This window comes from Pavona decussata, unplaced genomic scaffold, assembly GCF_977016875.1.
Source record: "Pavona decussata unplaced genomic scaffold, jaPavDecu1.1 SCAFFOLD_72, whole genome shotgun sequence".
Taxonomy (NCBI): domain Eukaryota; kingdom Metazoa; phylum Cnidaria; class Anthozoa; order Scleractinia; family Agariciidae; genus Pavona; species Pavona decussata.
Window position 1 is genome coordinate 2,826,704 of NW_028145491.1, and position 21,288 is coordinate 2,847,991.

General features: G+C 41.1%; 2 protein-coding genes and 1 pseudogene across 2 annotated transcripts; all 3 read left to right on the top strand.

The window, feature by feature from the left end:
* The first annotated feature begins 5,913 nt into the window (after positions 1-5,913).
* LOC146476976 (uncharacterized) lies at positions 5,914-10,609 on the top strand. Its single transcript, XM_085113878.1, has 2 exons — positions 5,914-8,490; positions 9,691-10,609. The coding sequence occupies exons 1-2, from the start codon at positions 8,371-8,373 to the stop codon at positions 10,219-10,221; spliced, it is 651 nt and encodes a 216-aa protein (XP_084970004.1). The 5' UTR covers positions 5,914-8,370; the 3' UTR covers positions 10,222-10,609.
* Positions 10,610-10,891: 282 nt separating this feature from the next.
* LOC146476977 (uncharacterized) lies at positions 10,892-12,130 on the top strand. Its single transcript, XM_085113902.1, has one exon. The coding sequence runs from the start codon at positions 10,892-10,894 to the stop codon at positions 12,128-12,130; it is 1,239 nt and encodes a 412-aa protein (XP_084970028.1).
* A 3,704-nt stretch (positions 12,131-15,834) lies between these two features.
* Positions 15,835-21,288, top strand: part of LOC146476978 (zinc finger MYM-type protein 1-like) — an 89,916-nt pseudogene continuing 84,462 nt past the window's right edge.

Below are 21,288 nucleotides of genomic sequence, written 5' to 3' on the forward strand. Positions count from 1 at the left end.
GACCGCCAAAATAATAGTAATGAAACCCGTACTACAACAGAGAACACCTTGTCTGAACCGATTAGGGCTCTTTATGTAAGTGTAGTTAGTTTAATTTTATCCCCTCTCTCCCACCTACTGAGTTAAAAAAAATTTGGATCCAAAATATAAAACTAGCCTTCCTCTAAAATAAAAATGGGGACATTGGTTTACATGTCTGCACCACCTAATGTTTTCCAGGTCTATGCTTGTGATAGGCTTTAGAAAAGAAGTAGTTTTAAAAGGAGGACATGCCTCTTTGGATTTGACATCACTTATAGTTTTTAGAATCTTTTTGCCATTGTTCTTTTCTTCAAGATAGGGGAATTTCTCCATTATTTTATCATTAGTATGGAGTCCTTGAAGTACTAAACACACTTCATTTACTACTTCCATTGTTAATCCTTAGCACATTCTCTGATACAAATAGTTATCACTGGCCTCAGTTTCTCCTTTATTTCTTGTTAACTCTGCCTTAATTTCTTCCACCTGATTTCTAGGGAGAAGCAAGTTCCTAAAGTTCCTATCAGTGATGTGAATATCTTCAAGGTCTAAAACAGCTGGACACAGCTCAACACATAATTAAGAGCAATGACAGTCATTTCGGACAACAGATATCACAACAGCTGCATTTCTCACACAAAAGCCAAAACCAAAGTGGTTATAAGCAAAAATTTTCCCCTGCAAAGATTTCTGGGGTATTTACACTAATCTGTCAGGATGGGTTGCATTTCTTCAATATTTGCACCAATATGATTGTTGTTAAAGTAAAGTTTTGATGTAGCAGGCTTCCCATCTCTTCCACTTTCTTGGAAAAAACTTTCCATGGTTTGCGGAAGACCAAAATGAATAAATTATTATCTTTCCAACACAATGAGAATCAAACCCCATTCCCAAAGATTGTGGCAAATAATATTCATTGTCAGTCTGCAGAGAATGAGACTGAGCCAAAAGTGCATTTTGAGGAATTTGGGGAGTAAGGTAGAACTGGTGATCCCCAAGCTTTCCACCCAAAAAGGCACCCCCAAATCCACACAGTACTTATGATGAGTAAATAATAGGCTGACAGGCTTAATTTTTGACATTGGTGGTGAGAAGTTCATCTGCTATGGGCGAAAATATGTAATCAAACTGGTCAACATTACTTTGTGTTAAGATAGGAGGGCCTTTGTAGTACTCCATAAATCTTTCATATTCAAACTTTGTATGATTGTAGTTTGGTTGTTTTTTTTGTTGCTGTTGTTGTCATGACAACAATCTTTGCTGTAGGGAATACTGAGGAAAGTGTTCCTCGTTTGCTGTACTCTGAAGTTGTGCCCCCTGAACAAAGATGCAATTAATTAAGAAAAAACTGTAGTCATTCACTGGGATGTTGTTATTCTTTCCATTAGAAATTATAAGACAATATAATTACCAGAAAATGGATAATGAGAAGGCTGAATAAAAAGGGATTCTCAACTAAATAAGCCCTTTTTGACGCATGGGGTGGTGGAAGGACGAAGCATAAAAGAAGCTGCGATAATCATCAACAATATGGCTCTGTATTTATTAGCTTTTAACCTTTAAGCCTCAGTGTCAACATACAGTTTCTCCTTACTGGTCTCTACATGTCCATTTTTCATAGTAGCATTATAGGGAGGTTGTTGAAATATCAAGAAATTTCACCACTGGTGATCTCATGACCTCTCCTTGATTGTGTATTGATAAATATTAGGAGAAATTTTGATATTGATCACTACTGGGGCTTAAAGGTTCAAGGTTCACTGTTCTGATATTTTTTGTGTACTTGTGTGAAAAGTCCTTGAACATAATTTTGTGTTGCTGGTCTTAATATTAAGAAAAGTTAGGACCTGACATGGGTGCAAATATCAATACAAGAAATTTTTTTTTGCTCAAGGAATTGGCATCAACAAGGAATTTTCATCCAAGACAGACACTGTTTTCAAAGTTTCTTTTCCCCACCACTTCTCTGCAGTGGGTTTGTGTCTGACAGTTTGATTAAATGTTATTTCCTGGCTATGGAAGGCCATGGTTAAGGAATACTTAGGAATTCATGGTTACTGAAGATCAGCTTACTGTGAAAGCTGTTGTTTTGCTGCAGAAATGGGTGACAGTTCATTAGAACACACAAACATGCACAGGAAAACAAATAGTGGAAATATTTTTTTTATTTGTTTTCTATTTATCTGCCATTTGCTACTTTTATGAGCCCAAAAGACCTTCACACCTTCCTATTATTATTGTTATTTTTTTTTTTTGCTGAAATCAAGGATCCCATCAGAGGTGAGTGTCCAAGCACCAAGATAGCTGCTTTGGACATAAAGAACCTTGTATTATTCTTAGTGTATCATCCTCTATGCATGTTCAAATAATGCAATGCTCAGTACAACAATGATTATTTAAGCAGCTCATTGTGCCTTGCAAATCAAATGCAGATAATGACCTTTGGTCTTCATATCAAGAGTCAAATATTATTGGACTTGTGTATTATGTGGTTCTAATTCTCGAGTCTGTGGACTCCTATGTGTAAAATTATAACCTTTATTAACTTGTCATCAAAGAAGCAGTCGAGGGGGCATGTCCCCTAAACTTAACATAAATTTCAGGTGAAAACTTTTCAAGTGTTATGTGATAAAGGTGAATCAAGAACCACTGAAATGGAAAGCTCATCACTACCAAATAAAACTCTAATGGGAAACTCATAGGGACTTGCTCTGTTTGCTCACATGTTGCAAGTAACCAAACATTCTTCAGATCCCAAATCCAGATGTGGTACCTTCATTTCCCAAAAGAAATTCAAACTTCCATTTTTGAGAAAAAAAAAACCCCTTTAAAACAGCAAGGGTGTACTCGGTATTTTAATGTTGGACATAATTGGGCGCCTACCATTTACACGGACAGGTCTTTCTGGTTTGCTGGTATATAACCAAGACAGTAGCATGGTGTTAGGGCTAGGATGGTTCATGGTTCATTTATTTCACACTATTTACACAACATTAACATAGAAAGAAAAGTATTACAACAAATGATTACAAGATAAAAATAAATACAGTACAAATTATAAAATGTGTGTGGTGGTCAAAGTAGCAAAGGCTTTCTAGCTGACCACCACCTACTTTTAAGTAAACAAAGAAATGACGCTGAGCTTTATTGAGATATTAGAAAATGTAGGAAATGTTTGTAGAGCCTAGGATGTACAAGAGAGAATTACATTTGTGTAAATTAAGGTATGTTCGCGATATACTGAACCGAGCAAGAAATCTAAACAGGACAAGCTTCATAAAAGAAGAACAAAACAATAAATAAATAAAAACAAAAAAAAAGCAAAAAAACAACATACAAACAAACAACAACAACAACAAACAAAAAGAAAGGAAAAGGACAACACATCATCAGCAGCAACAGCAGCGACAACAAAGATCAAAATATAAGCAGACAATTATTATTATTATTATTATTATTATTATTATTATTATTATTATTATTTTTAACTCTATTATTATTATTAGATAGTTACATACTATTATATTTGATCATTAAACAGAACATATATTATTTGATTGACAAGAGATCAGGTGGGCTTTATAAAGTTTCTTAAACCTGTTGAAAGTTTTTGTTTTTTTCAATGCCATGGGGACAGTTTCCCATATGACAGAAGCAGAGTACTTGAAAGTAAATTTGCCTATGTTAGTTCTAACTTGTGGTCGGTGGAAGTTAAGCTTGGCAGAATTTCTGGTGTTATAGGAGTGGACAGTTGTTGTAGGTAGGAGGAGGCCCTGTTTAGGTGGTTCATATAAAATTATATTATTACAGTGACCTTGAGTTGTGTCCTTTGGCCTGTAAAAGAAACCTGCCGCATTTACACAATCCATTTGGTTTGGAAATTTAAACCATTAACTTATGGAAGAAGGAGAATTTGTGTGACCAAATCAGCTGAAAGACTACAAAGAGAAGAAATAATTTTTACGTATCACTGGTAGACCACAATTTCTGAAACTTTGCAAATGAAAATATGACATGAACCATTTGACTTTCCAATGCGAAATTTAACACCAAGATGCCAATCAGTAACTCTATTGCGCCTCATCTACAACAACGACCACAAAATTTTTCTGATAAAGCTTCGACAACAAAAACTCTCTGCACTGTCTGTTGCTACCTTTACCTTGGGGTGCACAAAAATTATGTGACATTTCCCTGCCTGTAAATTACAGTATCTTCGATACAGTTACCATCTAAGGCGAAAACTGGTACAGCTTACTCCGGTTGACTTAAGTCTTTTTAATTGATCGTCGATAAGCACGTTGATCTTGAGTGGAGAAAGCACAATTACGATGGATTTGTTCTTGGAACAGTTTTCACTACAAAGATGGTCCAGATGGTCACAAAGGGTAGGAACTAATCTTAGTAAAAAAGTGATTTACCGCGCTTGTTGATTGCAATCTCTCCTGTTGCCTTTTTCGTTTTGGTTTAAGTTTCAAGTTTTGTTGTCCTCTCAACCGAAGAACGTTCCGAAGAGCACCCTCGAAAGCGAAAACCTCACCAGGAATGATCACAGTTACGAGCAGCACGGTGGACAAAGGATGATGGGCAGGCCCGTATTCCGGGCCTCAAATCGAACTTTACCAGATCTCCCCTCCGCCTGACCGTGGGAGATCTGGGTACGAGATTAAGTTAAGCCTACACATACGTGGTGATAATGCACCAGTCAAAAGTAAACCCCGACTCCTCCTCCCCCCCCCCCCCACCCCATACCGGGAATTGTGGGGCTTTGGTGCAAATTTACTAGCTCATTGGCAACTTTCTTTGGCCCAAGTAGGTCCAGAAATGTGGGGCATCAGTAGGGGGTTCGTAAAGGTCTCTGGGTAATGTAAAATTCTTGGTCTAAAAATAATATATTTTGTCTTTTTTGGATTTAAAGAAAGCTTGTTTGCCTTGAACCAAATTGATAGCTTATGAGCAAGGTAGTCCACTTCTTTATGCGACATAAATACATTAGTATCATCAGCGAACGATATTAATTTCAAAACTGCGGAGACATTACTGACGTCTTTGATACAAAGTAAATAAAAAGAGGTCCGACGATAGAGCCCTGGGGAATCCCACAAGATATTTTAACGCATGATGAGAGATGACCATTACAGTGTACACACTACATTCCCTTTGATTCCTTAATTTGATTCTTAATTCTTTATCCAATCTAGCGCCAAACCACGTATTCCATAATGATTCGAGCTTTCCAAAAAGGATGGCGTGATCTACCATACCAAAGCTTTCGAAAGGTCATCTACCTTTATCTTTGCTATTCCAAACTTTAGGGACTGTGCAATAATTATCTGCATAGGGGTGGTTGGGAAATGGGTAAAATAGGACTCAAAATTAAGTCGCATCCCCCTCTCACTAAGCAAAACTTAACTTTAACCCCCCCCCCCCCCCCTTCACCTACTGATAATAGGGAGCTTAAGCACAGACGCAGCACAGACGCTCGTGAGCCACGGACGGAAACCGGAAAGTCGATTTTTTCCTTTTGGAGCGTTTTGACGCAATCGCGTTTGTAACGTCACAGTCACAGACGCCCGACAAAAGCTTTTCCCGTCCGTTGTGAGGAACAAAAATGCGCCAAAAAAGAAACATTCGACTTTCGGTTGCTGTGAGTGGCTCACGAACGTCTATGCTTAAGCTCCCTAATATTAAGGGCAACCCCCCCCCCCCACCTCCCCTGCTTCCTCCCCTTCCTCCCCCCATTGGTTCCCTCATATCTTATAATTTACGCGTTGGATGTCTTCCTCAGGCACAGAAAGTACTTCAAAATACAATAGAAATATATTGAGATGCAAGAACGAGGCAATGAAGGTAAGACAAGGGTAGAAACGTTAAAAAATTAAAATTACTGAGCATGACAATAGCCTATTCACGAAAACAACTGGCAAACTGCAAACAGGGCTAACAAGCCTTCACAAATTTAATACAGATACTCTTCACTTTATAACTACAGGATACAGGAAATGTGAAGAACGTTGATATTTTTTTTCAAGACATTGAGAGAGTGGTGACAAAATTTTCTGCCACTTTCCCAATAATGTGTACTGCAAAATCTTCACAATCTAGAAAGAGAAAAGAAAGCAGTGCCAAAGCCAATAGGCGCAAGATTCATGCTGCAGAGGCTACAAAGAAGAGAGCCTGTTTCATATTTTTGTCTTTGGGGTCTTACCAATTGACAATGAGTATGATCCATTGATATATGGCGTTAAGCAGGTTGAAGGAATTGATTATGAAACTATTTCATTGATTACATCTGCAACAGACAAAGCTTGCTTAAGAGATCTTCTGAACTCCAGTAGCTTTGTTGAAGAATCTGAAAATGTGATTAAGAAGTTCTTGTCTGATTGAGTTTACTTTAGCTTACATATAAGCGTACCTTGCTAAATAATTAAACTGTTTATAGTTACATAGTTCAATTTAACGGTTGGGTTTTTCCATTCTTTTTAATTATGAAACCATATAGGTAATCCTACATTGGCATCTTTCTTTTCCACTAAATAACATCAAAACCAGGTGGCAGTAAAGTAGCACTGTTTTAACATATAACAGAGGCATTCCTTTCCTGCTGCAGGACAGGTAGGAAAATACTAAATAATCAGCCAGTTCAGAGATCAAAACACCTGGAGTTAATATTTTCCCAGTTTGATTCCAGTGTAAGCAGGTATAAATATTTGAACTCTAAAACCTCGTCTACCACTTTTCCAGTTTGTGGAAAAAAAGTGAAAAAAGTAATGCCCCCCTCCCTGTATGTTTTAAATTTTACCTCCAACTCCCCTCTCTCTAGTTGTGATTTTCCCCTTTGGCCCCCCTCTGGTTTGCCAACGGCCCCCCTCCAGGTATTTATTGCATAGTCCCTTAGTATTACCGTTCCTATTGTATATTGTAATACACTTATTTATACATTGTGCATTTTACACAATTCAGCTTTGGTAGGTTGCGATGTAAAAATTTAAATAAACTGTCTTTGTCTTTATCTTTATCAAGGAAAAGACTGATAGCAAAAACAACCAATTTCACACCTACAATACTAGAAACTCTCATGCCTTACATCTACATTACTATCCTACAAATATTAAGAAATTTTTTGCGTTTTCCAAGAACCTGAATTTTATAACTGCCTTAACAGGGAAATCATCAACTCTAATTCAATTTCCTCTTTTACGAAATCCCTTAAGCATTCAATTATTAAAAACTGTGAATAACACGTGATTTTCTAGCTTATTACCAACTTTTATCTATTTTACGTCCTTACGCCATGCAACTAATATAATTAATTAATTAATTAATTGTAGCCAGCTTAGTTTAATTAAGGAGGCCGAATTACCCATAAGCTTAATAGTTTCTTTTAAAAAGTAAATAAATAAATAAATAGTTTCTTTTCGGTCCCCTCGCCCCTTTTTTCTTTGTAACTTGTTTTACATTATTTTAAAATGTCTTCCTTTTAATTTCTTTGTGTGAAAAAGTAATCAAAATAAATATATAAATTCAAGAAACTTGTTGCAGACCCCAGTCTCATCTTGGTAACCGCTTTGTTTCTTCCCATCGACCATCACAGACTGACTTAAAGAAACACAGAGTACTAAAGGAGTTACGCAGGAATAACAACATTTACAATACTATTTACAAGGCTAAGAAGTTAAAAAAAAATATATTAAAAACCAAACGTTTTCGACTAATCAACGTTTGGCTTTTAATAATATTTAACTTTTTAGCCTTTTAAATAGTAACTTTTTAGCCTTTTAAATAGTATTGTAAATCTCAAGCGAATATTATGGACAATAACATCATTGTAATCCTTAAACCAGACAAGGCAAATGGCGTAGCTGTTTTAGATCGTGCTATGACAAAAGTATTTCAGGTACAACACAATAGATTGGGTGATCAGGCAATAATTTATGTCAACAAGACACAGAACCCTTATTCCCCTGACATTGGTCTTTCGGGTTCCAATTATATGGGCTACGTTTCCAAAGCTACGTTAAAAGAAGATTACACAACTCTGTAAGCACTGTTGTAACAATCAATATCTTAAATTAGTTTTTTCTTCCTTTAAAATAGGCACTATTCTCACTGCATATATAATTAGCGTGTCACGTTAGCACGCCTCATTCCTTTAATCCCGAGGGTTCGGGCTAGTAGCGTCTAGTATGATCCTTTGCGGCCATTCAGGCATAAGATCTGGCTACACGGCGCAAGATCTCGCAGTTTGACGAGATTGCCTTGGAAGGCGCTTTGCGCTTAGTCTGTCATCACCGCCACCAGCCTGCGTCATTACTTGTGTTAGTTTTCCGCTTTCCCTCAAGTTCTATTATGGCTGAACCAGTCTTGCCTCCACCTCCTGACCCTGTTCCTGATGGGGACCTGGTTGCAGTTGAACCAGTTGTTCCGCCCGCCGGCGCCGAGCCAGCCGAGCCAGTGGAGGTCGTTGAGGTAATTGTTTTGGTCTTTGTAGTTTTTGCGTATGTTCTTCGCATTCTTTACCAGCGTTTTCGGCTTCTCGGTCGCCTAGTTTTGTATTGGTTTGCGTTGGTTTTCGTTTCTCTGCATTTTGTTGCTCGTTTTTTATCAGTTTTGCTAGGCTGCGTTCCTTTGCGCCTTCTTAGTTTCCCTTCCCACGTGGTTTTGCATCTAGTCTTTGTTTTCCGCCTTCTTGTGTCTTTGCGCATTTTTTCGTGTTATCGTGTCTCAGTTTGCTCTGCTTTATTTTTTGCTCTCCCGTGTTCGGGGTGTTAGGTTTTCGCTCTTTGTCGCATTTTCTATATGTGTGCGTTATATTTGCATATCTTTTATGTGTTATTTTTTCCTGCGGTTGTTCGCATGTTTGTCCCTCCGCGTACTTCATTTGCACGTTTTCGTTGTTGTATTGTTTCCATTGTCGAAGCCCTCTTTTGTTTGGTGTCGTACATAAAGTAGGGGTGTTTGGTAAACCGCTTAGGTTTATGGCGCTGTTAGCTGGATATTAAACAAACAAAGAATAAAATTAAAAAAAAAAGAGGAGGAGAGGCACGGAATAGTGGCCGCAGAGAAGGAAGGATGGTGCAGACAAAAAAAAAAGGAAAAAAGAGGAACTGAACAGGAAATGAGGGAGGTGAAAGAGAAGGAGAGGAAATGACTTATGAGAAAGCGCCGGAAGACAAAAAGAAAAAAGGAAAAAGGAAAAAAATAGAGAGAAATAGAGGAAGGAGGAAAAGGAGGAATAGAGGAAGGAGGAAAAGGAGAAAGAGGAAAAGTGATTTATGGCACGGCGCGAAGGAAAGAGGAAGGAAAAAAAAAGGAGTAAAGGAAGAAAGCTAAAGGGATAAAGAGAAAGAGGAAAGAAAGAAAAAGGAGATAAAGGATATAAAAAGCAAAACATATGATATGCAATGAACGAGAGGAGGAAGATGTAAGGTTTGAGGAGGAATTGAGGAAAGTAAGAATGCCGAGATGGTGTTGAATGTAATTTTCGGTTGCAATGTCAAGTGTGGGGATTATGAAGGCCATGTTTTAGGATAGAAGTTTCGTTGGGAGTTACAGAGACCAAGGGAGTTTTTCAGACTTCATTTACGATTAATGGTGTTTTTTGCAACTTATTTGTTAGCCAGGCGGTGGATGTAATTTTTGTCTCCGTTTGCTTTTCTTGTTTCTCAGCCTCTCCCTGACCGTGTTCAAATTCTCGAAAGGAAATTAAAAGCCTTGGAGGATGAGGGGGCGCGTAGAAGCACGGAGAACGCTTTAATCACTCTCCGAAGGCATTTGAACCGCCCGTTGAATATGTTCGACCGATACGAGGCGATAGAGTTGTTGCAGTCTTTGGTGCGCCTCGCAAGGAACGAAGCACATGAAAAAGCTGACATGTACGCAGCTGCTCCTGACGAGGTCAGGGCGAGAGTGGACCAACTGGATAATGAGTCGTTGCAAAGACTATTCGTTGGTCTTTTGGGGGACCCAGTTCAGGCCAAGATTGCAAAGGAAGCCAATTCCATTTTGAAGTCCTCTACCAGGTCTGCAGCTCCCCCATCAAGCGGATTGCGTTACGCCCGCCCGAGGCCTTATGGAGGTGGTCGTTGTTTTGTTTGTAATCGTTACGGCCATATGGCACGCGAATGTCAGTTCAACCAATGCCCTTCTCAATTTTCTTATCGTGGTCCCCGAGGGGGGTTCAGAGGCGGTAAAAATTAGCTTAGCTTGGAGGAGGCTATCAGTGTTTTGTTAGGTTTTTGCCCTGTAAACTTTGTTTCTCTCCGCCTCTATTGCTGGCATTTGTATTTCGGTACTTCAGTTGTTATGTCAACAGGCGCCTTCAGTATTTCTTTAATAAAGATCCTTTGATTACTAGCTGTTTCAGTTTATGTCGTTTTATGGTTTGTTGTGCGCCATGTTTTTATAGTTGTTTACGCCTTGTTCTCATGTATGTTTCGCACCCCAATTAGGGAGGGGGGTCCTCACTCTGCCCTCGTTGACCTTGGGGGGGCCTTCTCTGTGCCTCAATTCTGGACCTGGTTCGGAGCCTGGGGTCAACGGAGGGTTGGGTTCCCTTTAGTTTTCTCCCTGTTTCTTTTATCTGCCCTTTTCCACTTCTTCCCTTAGGGTTGTTTTCCGAAAGCAGTTGTACGATGCTGTAGCCGTCCACGGGACGGTTGAGCCATTTTGGTGTCATATTTTTAAGGGAACCCAGCCCTTCGTTGGCCCTTTGGCTTCGCCTGCCACGGTGGCGAGGGATCCAGCTCTTGGAGTTTTGCGTAACCTTCGTTTTAGGAATCCCGATGACTTTCGGGCTGGATCGTTGCATGCGCACCCGGAGGTTTGGGAGGGGTTATTGTCCGGTGTCAGTAATGAGTACGTCGACCTTATGGCTGTAATTAACGAGGGAGTGAGGGTTGAACAGTTTTTCATCCATTTCACGGGTGATTTCAAGGGTAGGAGTTTTGACTCTGATCGTCCACCTCCTATCGTGTTGCAAAATTCCAAGTCGTGCGCTCCATTTTCGGATTTCATTTCCTCTACTATATTGCAATGGGTTTCGGCCGGAGTCCTGTCGGTTTGGGGCGAAGTTGGCCGGGTCCCACCACCTTACCTAGTACTACCCCTCACCGTTGAATCTTCCAAGCCTCGCCTCTGCCACGACAAGCGGTACCTTAATTTGTGGATAAAGGATCTCCCCTTCAAGTTAGACCATTTGTCGGATTTACCGAGGTATGTCTTATCCGGTCATTACCAGACATCCTTCAATGAGAAAAGCGGTTATCAACACGTTTATCTCCACCCGTCTTCCCGTACATTTTTCGGTTTGCAGTGGCAGGGTTTTTATTTTACTTTTTGTGCATTACCTTTTGGCTGGAAAGCTAGCGCTTTCCTCTATCATAACCTGGGCCTGGCAGTTTCTGGTGCAGCGCGTTCCTTTAGCGTTCCACTTTCTCAATATATCGATGATCGACACGTTGGTCGGCTTTTTGTACAGTCGTCTGAGCAGCTCTGGGCTCCTAGCTACCGGAATGCTGAGGCGGCAGCATACATTCTCTGTTACCTACTTGTGGAGACCGGTTATTTTGTTAATTTGGATAAATCTCAAAGCATCCCATCCACGTTCGTCACGTTTCTTGGCTTTATATGCGATTCTATTCGGCAAGCTTTCGTACTTCCAGAGGGAAAAAAGGTCAAATTTAAGGAACTCAGAGAGAACATTTTAGCGTCCAAGACTGCAACATTGAAAACTCTTCAGCGTTTTGCCGGTAAAGGCGTTTCTTTTAGCCTGGCTGTGGCTGGTTGCAAGTTGTACCTGCGTGAAGTCTTCAAAGCCTTTGCTGGTCTTGTGCGTAATTCAAAGGCGGCTACCAAGGTCACTGGTCTTCTCCGATCTGAGCTGGAGTATTGGCGAATTTTAGACGACTGCAATGATTGTTTGCCTTGGAGGTCGGAGAGTCACATTACTGTCACTTTGTATTGCGACACTTCTAAACGGCCTTGGGGAGGCATTTTGTTGACGGATAGCGGCAGATTAGAGGCTCGGGATTACTGGCGGGATGAGACGGGGAGCATTAATCTTTTAGAGGCGAAGGCGTTATTGTGTGCTTTGGATGCTTTCAAATGAACTATTCGAAATTCCCGCGTGGGTGTCCATACGGATAGCAGAGTTCTGTTAGGGTCTTGGCAACGCGGAGGTGGAAATAACTCACAATTAAATGACGTTATTAAGGCTTTTTTTAGGTGCAGTCGGGATTTCAACTTTTTGATAGACGTGCACTACGTTCCATCTGCTGAGAACCCAGCTGACCTTCTGTCGCATCGTCTTTCGAACCTTGATTGTACCCTTTCTGAGGAGGCGTGGTCCCGTGTCCAGAGAATGTTTGGTCCGCATACCTTTGACCTCATGTCACTTGACAGCAACTGCCACCATGATCGGTTTGGCAATCGTCTGCCACATTTCACGCCGTGCCACACCCCAGAGTCCTCTGGCATCAACGTGTTTGCATAACGGTTGCCTTCCGGGGGAAACCCTTTTGTTTTTCCCCCCTTTGTGCTGATTGGTCCGCTCCTTCGTTTCTTCATTGACTCCCATTATCATCGCCCCTTCACTATAATCGTGCCGGACATACAGCCTCGTCGGTACTGGTGGGCATTCTTACAAGCTACAAGCGTTGATCGATTTCTCCTGGGAAGGAAAGGCGACGATTTTGTTTTGTTTTTTCCTTCCGCCTCAACTCCGGGTTGGTTCCCTAGACTGCTCCAATGGGACCTTTGGGCATTTCGTTGCGTCTGTTGAGTAACAACCTTCCAGCTTTCGCTTTACAGGCATCTTACCAACGTAAACTTCTTTTCTTCAGATTTCACGCCCCTGGAAAGCAGCCTGCAGGTGTTCATCTTGCCTCTATCCAAACGATCGCAATGCGGATTTTTGCCAGGCTTGTGGTACGTCAACAGGATCTCTTGTTACTCCGGTTGTTCAGCCTGGTCTAGATATGAAGGCGATCAATAGCCGTTTTGAGAACTTTAAATCGTTTTCTTGTAACAAGTCATATCAGAAGCAGAAGTCTTCCTTGGAGCGGCAGTTGTCAAGTTTTCTCGCCTCTCTTTCGCCGCCGAAGTCTACAGCCTCTGCTACCTCTGAGGACATTGTTAAATTTCTTATTAGTAAAGATAGGACAGGCAGAACTATTGTTCACACTCGGTCGTGTGATAGGAAAGTTTGTAAATGTTCCCGCCGTTTAGCGGCTGGTTCCGTGGACTCCGTCATTGGGAAGTTACGTGCTATTTATAATAAGTTAGACCGTTTGGGTAATGCTAACCCTGTTTCGCACTCTTTGGTCAAGGAATATTTTAAATTTACTAGGGAGGAGCAAGCTAGTTTGGCGGTAACTCCTAAGCAAGCGGTCCCTCTTTTCTTTTCGAAATTCAGATCGCTTATCGGTCATTTTAGAAAGAAAATAGCCGCAAGTGTGTCCCTCTCCCTTGTTAGTAAATATATTCTTGTTAGGGATGCCACCTTTTTTATAGTGGATTTTTTCACTGGGGACAGGGCTTCGGATTTGGGACGCCTCTTCTGTGACCAGGTTTTCAGGTAAAGAGATCGGGAAGGCTTTTTGATTAGATTGTCTCTTACGAAAACAGTTCACAAGGGGTCCCCTCGTGAATTTGTCCTCATCCCTTTTCGGGACCCAGAGGTCTGTCCTGTTCTTTGGTTGAATTATTATATTCGTGCTTGCCAAGGTCTGGGGGTCTCCTTGTTTGGGGGAAACTTTTTCCGAGCTTCTGATCGAGGGAAGTGTGTCGGGGAGGGGACATTTCTTGGTTCTGCAGTTAACAACCGTTTGCGTGTGTATCTCTCCGAGGCCAAACTTTGTGCTGGGGAAACACCCCACAGTTTTAGGGTCGGCCTTTCCAACACCCTTAGCACTTTGGGCTGTTCTCCGAGTGAGATCGCCCAGTATTTGGGATGGAGAAGTAGTGATATGACGAGGCACTATACGCGTGTATCTCAGGCCGCTAGTGCATTTAACCTTTTGGAGTCTGTCATGCCCCGGGTTTCGTCTGTTACTGCCACAGTTTCTCGTCCGGGTGATATCCAATCAATAGTCTGAACGCTCCCGTATTTTTGTTTCTTCATACCACAGGGTTAGTTTCGCTACCATTAGGTGTATGGGGGTCTGAGTAATGGGAAGGGTGTTTGTAGAATAAAGCAATTTTAAGCGTTTTTCGGGCGTAATGTGGTGTTTTCCTCCGCTTGTGTGTCGTTGTTTGGGCGACGTGCGGTGCCGGCGAGGCATGGCAATTGTTGGGGCCGGGAGCGGATTTCTCCCATAACTTAGTCCTTAGTGATCGCGGCAATGCTGTGAGAATAAATTACTATTCTCACTGCATATATAATTAGCGTGTCACGTTAGCACGCCTCATTCCTTTAATCTCGAAGGTTCGGGCTAGTAGCGTCTAGTATGATCCTTTGCGGCCATTCAGGCATAAGATCTGGCTACGCGGCATGAGATCTCGCAATTTGATGAGATTGCCTTGGAAGGCGCTTTGCGCCCCTCCCTCCTCCCCTGGTGGTGGTGACCACCTCTTGCCTAGCCTTGTTGCATATCTCTTGCCTCGGCGGTCGCGGATTTCTCCTATAACTTAGTCCTTCATGATTGCAGCAATAGATATGCTGTGAGAATAAATTACTATTATTGGCGTGAGGGTCCCTGTCCCAAAAAGTATCTGGTCGCGTTTATTTTGTAGGTTTTCATGTACAAGCTGTAATGCTTGTTCCGTTGGCGAGTCCAACCCACATTTCTCCAAATGCGATCGTGAACATCTTCTTATGGACAGGGCGTCTCACGGTTAAAAGCATCTTCACATTTCTCATGCATTCCGCTCGTCGGATCATTTTCTGTTTTAGATCATACTGCCACTAAATTCCAGCTTAAAATCAAGGAAGCCCTGCATAACCTTTAGGAAAAGCCCCAATTAAACTGAATGTTATCTGGGGTGACAAAGGCAACACTGCACTCATGGGTGATTTTCAGATTCTGTTAAATCAAGAAGCAAACGTTATCCTTGGTTTGCCTGGCTGTGCCTCATCCACCGATGCTCTCAAGTCACTCGGCTGGCCAACTTTGTCCCAACGTCTCCTTGTAAACAGATACGTGATCACTTTTAAGTATATTCATGGACTCGTAGATTGTGATTATAATATTCTTAGGAACAGTGACATCCATCGATATAATAACCGGAATAAGAATGATTTCCGTCTCCCACTCGTCGTAACAAACTACTTTACCAGGGTGTTAAGGAATGAAACCTTCTAGAACAGTCTTTCAAAGACATAGACTCACTTTTAATTTTCAAGCAACGTATCAAAACCGAGTTTTTAGCTAGTTTTTAATTCTTTTTCCTGAATTTCATTTCTTATTGCTGTGTCTTTGTATTTTCTATTTTTTTTTTAATATTTGTAACTTTTAAAGCATTAGCAGTTTTTTCTCAATCTACAGGGCCCCACTGAATATCACTTCTATAATGTGGGATCCCTGTATAAAGATGATGATAATGATGATGATGATGATGATTATTATTATTTTTATTTTTATCATTATAAGTACAAAGATTCCAACCTTCCTGTTTTGGCCGGTAAACCTCCCGATATCTTCCGGCCTCCTATTTCGCTCAATATTCTCCCGTTTTTTGTAATTTTCCTCTGGCAAAGGGAGATAATGTTTTTACTGCTTCACTAGTCTTTCAAGCATAATCCTTTGTCGTTTCTCGAGTTTCTTGTACCTTTGGGGCATCCTAGCATGAGCCTGTGGTTTTTTGGGCACGGTAATGCACTGGATTGCCTCGACTTCGTGCAAGGTTTGTTTTCGTTCGTAGTTTTGTATGGTTTTCGAAGTCGTTCTGTCCGTCATTCTTATAAATATGCACATAGATTTATTAATATTTCAATGAGTTCCGTATCGTCGAAAAACACAAAGGAAAGAGAGAGGCTAAAGGAGGAGGTTGATGTAAGAAGTAGCATATAGCATTTTATCTGCGCATGCTCAACCGGGAGTCTTCCCATGAGCGTATCCGCTGATACGCACCTGCTCTACACGTACGCGCGGTGTCGCCCGCCATTTTACTAGATCAGGAAGTAGAGAGAGAATAATAATGGCGGTGTTCGCGGTGAAATGTTTTGTCGTATTTTAGTGCATCTTGCTTCTCTTGCTTAACACAGAGGGTGTGAAAAGATCAAAAGAGGGTAGTCTTGTCTGTGGTAAAAAAAATCGCAGCAAACTGGTTTCAGAAGTGTAAGTGCATACGCGGAATATTTAGATTAATTGTTTTGGGGTCAAGCTTAGGCTAAGTGCGAGTTCAACTGCAGATATTTGCAAAGGATGCAGAAGGGCTCTTCAAGAGCATAGACGCACTGGACAGACCTTCCAGTACGTTGGTTTTGAAACCAGCCTTTACGTCTACAATTACCCACTCGAGATGTGGGTAAAACTTTGTTAACAGACCGGAACAATGAGACATTTGATCACTTTTGGGCTCGCATCTTACAGAGAAAAAAACAAGGAAATTCAGTCCATCGAAGACCCCGAGCCTCCAAGAAAGAGAAAAGCACCGAAAAGATTCGAGATTGGACAAAAGCAAACTCAAACTAAGGAACACTGCAAGCAAATCTATTTTAAAGCCATTGATTTTGCAACTACTGCCGTCACATCAAAATTTGATTAGAGGGACTTTAGAGTGTACGTGAACCTCCAGGAGCTCCTTTTGAAGGCTACTGCCAAAGAGTTGCATGACGCTGAACTGGCTGAAGTATTAAAAGTTCATGGTGAAGATTTAGATACCTTTCAACTTATAGGCCAGCGGTTACTCCTGCCACAAGTCGTTGCCTCAATGGGTTATGACACGTCAAGATTCAGCGTTGATGACTTGATATCATTTTTTCATTCATTGAAATTGTTTCAGTCCCAGAACTGCACGCTGGACAAGTTACTGCTGGTAATGCCAGCAACAAATGCCATGAGTGAATGGTCATATTCCGCTTTGAAGCGCGTAAAAACATATTTGCTTGCAACAACTGGAGACGCAAGGCTCAACCATCTCATTGAGGCTTGATGGCTACGGTACACTGACCCATAAGGGTCACTGCTGCAAATAAAAAATTGTTGCCGCAAAACTAAAATAGTTCCCGCAAATTTACTGTAATAAGTGGTGCGCGCGCATTATGACGACGAGGAACTGGGGCGAGCATATTTTAAATTTCAACAGCATGTTTTGCACATTTTGTGGCGAGTCGTGTGTGAGCGGTGCACTCTAATGCTTTCAAAACTCATTAACAATTCATAAGCCCATTGACCTATCAAATGGTCGATAAAACATCACGTGCAGTGGTTTTAAAACCCAATAAAACCTCCTCCTTATTAGTATGCGGTGTTTAATGTTTTTCTGGTATGCTAATTTCCAACGTTCACAAATGCATTATTGTTATGAGCTCTCTTGACACACGCTTTTCCAGGAATGTTTTCGAAGCCGTTCAAAAAAACTCGCAGCACGTGTTTTATCGGGTCTAAAACCACTTGGCTGCGCCTTGTGGTTTTAAATGTAACTCCCGATAAAACACTGCTGCTCATGTTTTAAATATTACTTAAATGTGGGAAGGAGGTTAGCGTGGGAAAAAATTGTAATTCTCCTGGCCCAAGTGAACAACAACAGCAACAAACATCGGCCACGGCTCGCGACGGACTTCTGTCTTTCGCAGAATTTCGGGCCAAGAAGGAGGAAGATTCTGTTAAATTTTTTAAACCCAGGGGTCCAGGCGCAAAGAAATTAAAACAAGCTCGGGAAAAACAGTGAAGGATATAAAAAACAACATAGGACTTTTGGCAATGAAGGATGGCACTTTTAACGTTAAACGTGGAATGGCACTTCCACTGACTGTGTCGCCAAATATAGATTCAGACGGTTTACTGAGAAGAGCTGTGGAAAAGCACAACCGCTTCAATGTCACTTCACGGTCTGAGTTGTCCTATAGTCTTCTATACCAAGATAAAAGTGAAGTCAAAACACTGCCTGGCAGGGACGAGAAGTTCACCTTGCAGCGATACAAAGAGGAAATCGACAAGAGCTACAGTCGGGTCACATTTTACCTGTGTTCAACCGACGACTTCTTTGACCATTTACTGTCTGCCATGGATGCTGGCCAAGATGACGACGAATTTGACACATCCGTTTTTGAAAGTCAGAAGAATGAGTGTCGAGGTACCATGACCGTCCAGACCCAATTGTCATGGAGAAAGAGCTCCAGGAGTCCGATTGTGAAGTCTCATCAAACAAGTTGAAAGACATGGACCAAGGAAATGGAAGCCCCCATCAGGTGCCAGTTCCGGCACGCTCTGCTGACTCGTCCAATGAAATGTTTCATTCATTTGTAGCGACAGACTTTTTGTAAGTTGTTTTACTCTATTTTTTAAATAGTTTTTTGACTTATCAATCTACTGACAGCCCCCTTCAAATTATTTTGAATGATCTGTACCGTACGTAATTGTGCCTGTGTAACAAGGGTTTCCATGCAAACTAAGAACTCAGAAGAGATTTTCTATGCATTCTGACCACGCATCGGAGCTCTTTGTTTGTAGGGGAACACTTGCTATGCAAGCTAACCATGGCAATTTCTCCTTGTTAATCATTTATACTGTTTATATTGTTTTGCTCATAACTTTGACTAAGTTAGGTAACGGTCCTAGTTATTCATGTTGGGTGTGGGCTTGGAATTTGCCAATTTTTTTTATTATTCAGGCAAGTGTATTTTCTTGAAACACCCTAGCCCCCTCCCCTCTTCCGCCTCCCTGATGTTCTCATACACCATCATGGATGCAATTACAATTCGAATTTGGGCCATACTTGCATAAATTAGTAGTGTGCCATTAATAAGCGAAGCTTATCATTCTGCACAATTGAGATATTGCAAGAACAAAATGATGATGATGATGCTGCCTTAAATGTTATTTGCCCACATCGAAATATAGTTGTCACCAGAGAATGTGTGTGGGCAACAGTTTCCCTGTATTTCAAGAGGAAAAAAAATATGATTGAAAAGGTTTACTGCAAGTGACATTTAACACATTTGAAACTGAAGACGAGGATGCAATTAACCTGGGGGGGGGGGGGGGGGGCAGAAGAGAATTTTTTTCACCTATTACTTAGTGCCATCTGCCAGATTCTCATAGGTACCACTTACAATAAAGAAATACCCTCTGCTATTTTTTTTCATTATTACACAGTTGGTCATACTCAGTCAAAAGTGGACCCTGCTTCCTTTTTTTAGGGCCAGGTTATCCTGTCCAAATATTGAAAACACAATTTATTGTGCATATAAAATAAATATTTTATTTATATTGCAAATAGCCCTTTTTACAGTTCCCGGCGCCATATTGGATTAGTAGCCGCGCAAACACGATAGCGGGGCTGCCGGTGACCCGATTCGGGCATTGCATAGAAATTTTGGTAATGTTCTCTAGCGTTTAGTTTGTCGAGTCTTTGGTGAAATGAATGAAAGCTTAAGCGTCGGGGAGACATCCTCCGCCCCTCGAAAGAGGAGGGAAAAGTATTGTGCAGTTTTTGACTGCAATAATAGCGCCTATGATGTAAACGGTACTCATACAAGTTATCATTTCTTCGAGTTTCCCAAGGACGCTCAGCGAAGGAATCGGTGGTGTTCATTTATCAAGCGGCAACACGGGCAGGACGACTTTGTGGTTTCCACCGCCACTGTCCTCTGTCATGAGCATTTTCAAGCGGAAGATATCTTGAAAAAACTTTCTGGTCGCTGAAATTTGAAGATAGGTTTGTAATGCGTAATGGTGGAGAAGATGGCTGCCCGTAAGAGCACTCAGACCAAACGAGCCTTTGATAATGTCATATCGTCACCAGGTCGACCAAACGATAGTCCGCTATCGACGCAGAAGAAAAGGGGGGGCCAACGACCCAAACGAAGATGAAAAAGATGCTTTTCATCAGCAAGAACAGCGCATTGCCACCATTATAAACAACATGCTCGATGCGAAAGTTGAAGCATTTGCAACAAGAATCGAGAATATGGTATCGCTAAAGATCAAAGCACTGGAAGATAGATTCCAAACTCTACAAAATGAATTAGCAGAGCTAAAGCAAGATTACAACGAGAGTCTGGCGAAAATCTGCAAGTAAAAATCATTGGCTTGGCAAAGGAAGAACTAGGAGTAGAGATTAAGGAAGAAGAAATAGAAATAGCACATAGAGTTGGGCAAATTAGAAGGTCGCAGAACAAACCAAGAGCTGTCATTATCAAATTTCTCAGCAATAAATCAAAGATGCAGTTACTTAGCAAACGGAAGCTATTGAAAGGAAAGAGTATTGCAATTATGGAAGACATGGCATCAGATCTCGCTAAACGATTAAAGAAGTTGAAGGATAAAAGTTCAGTTGAAAAAGCCTGGTTTGTGAATGGGAAGATTCGATTTATTCAACGTGGCGACACAGGCATCCAGGAGTTGCGCGGCTGGAATCACCTTTCGAACATTGAGTAAGCCTAATCTGCATCAACTCTGTTACACTAAAAGCGGAGCTCCAATTTTTTTCATAGCATTTATAAAAATCTGCTTAGCGTATGAAAGTAATAACCTTATCAGTTCCTCATTCTTTCTGCAGTTATATATATATTCTTAGTGCATATGCAGCAAACTGCCCAGACAATAACAATGCAATACAGAGGACAAATTTTTTTTGAATGCTGTTTTGTTGCAATGGAGGGCAATTTAAGTTGATTTTTCTTTCCGCGAGGACAAAATTACTTACTCCTGATTGGTCAAGCGGCGAAAATACTCGCTCCTCATTGGCTGAACACTCCAGTTCTACATTCCGTTGGTTTCTTAATTTTGTGTCCAAAAACAACGACTTCTTTCAAGTTCTTTGGAGTTCGACTGTTTAAGCCGGGTTGTTTGTACCACAAATACATGGAAATCAAGTGCTGCAGCAAGAAAGGGAATTCCTAAACGTTAGTTTTCGTGTTTTTTACAGGAATCAGCAAAAGCCGGATTATTTGTGTCAAAGCTAAAAACTTGGATAGGATTGACATTTGTTCAGTTGAGAAACTGAAATCAGTCATGGCGACCATGCAAGTGCTTTAAACTCGCTGCTTCTTCTTACAACGAATGATAACTGAGCATAACAGTGTCCTTTTGGTGGGAGGAAGGAGCAGGTCAAATTTTGTGGAAGAAATAAAGTTCCTTCTTTAGATCCACCGTTTGCTAT

Coding starts and splice junctions, on each gene's coding strand:
- LOC146476977 (XM_085113902.1), top strand. CDS start 10,892: ATGGCTGTAATTAACGAGGGAGTGAGGGTTGAACAGTTTTTCATCCAT.
- LOC146476976 (XM_085113878.1), top strand. CDS start 8,371: ATGGCTGAACCAGTCTTGCCTCCACCTCCTGACCCTGTTCCTGATGGG. Junction 8,491..9,690: donor AGCCAGTGGAGGTCGTTGAG/GTAATTGTTTTG, acceptor CTTGTTTCTCAG/CCTCTCCCTGACCGTGTTCA.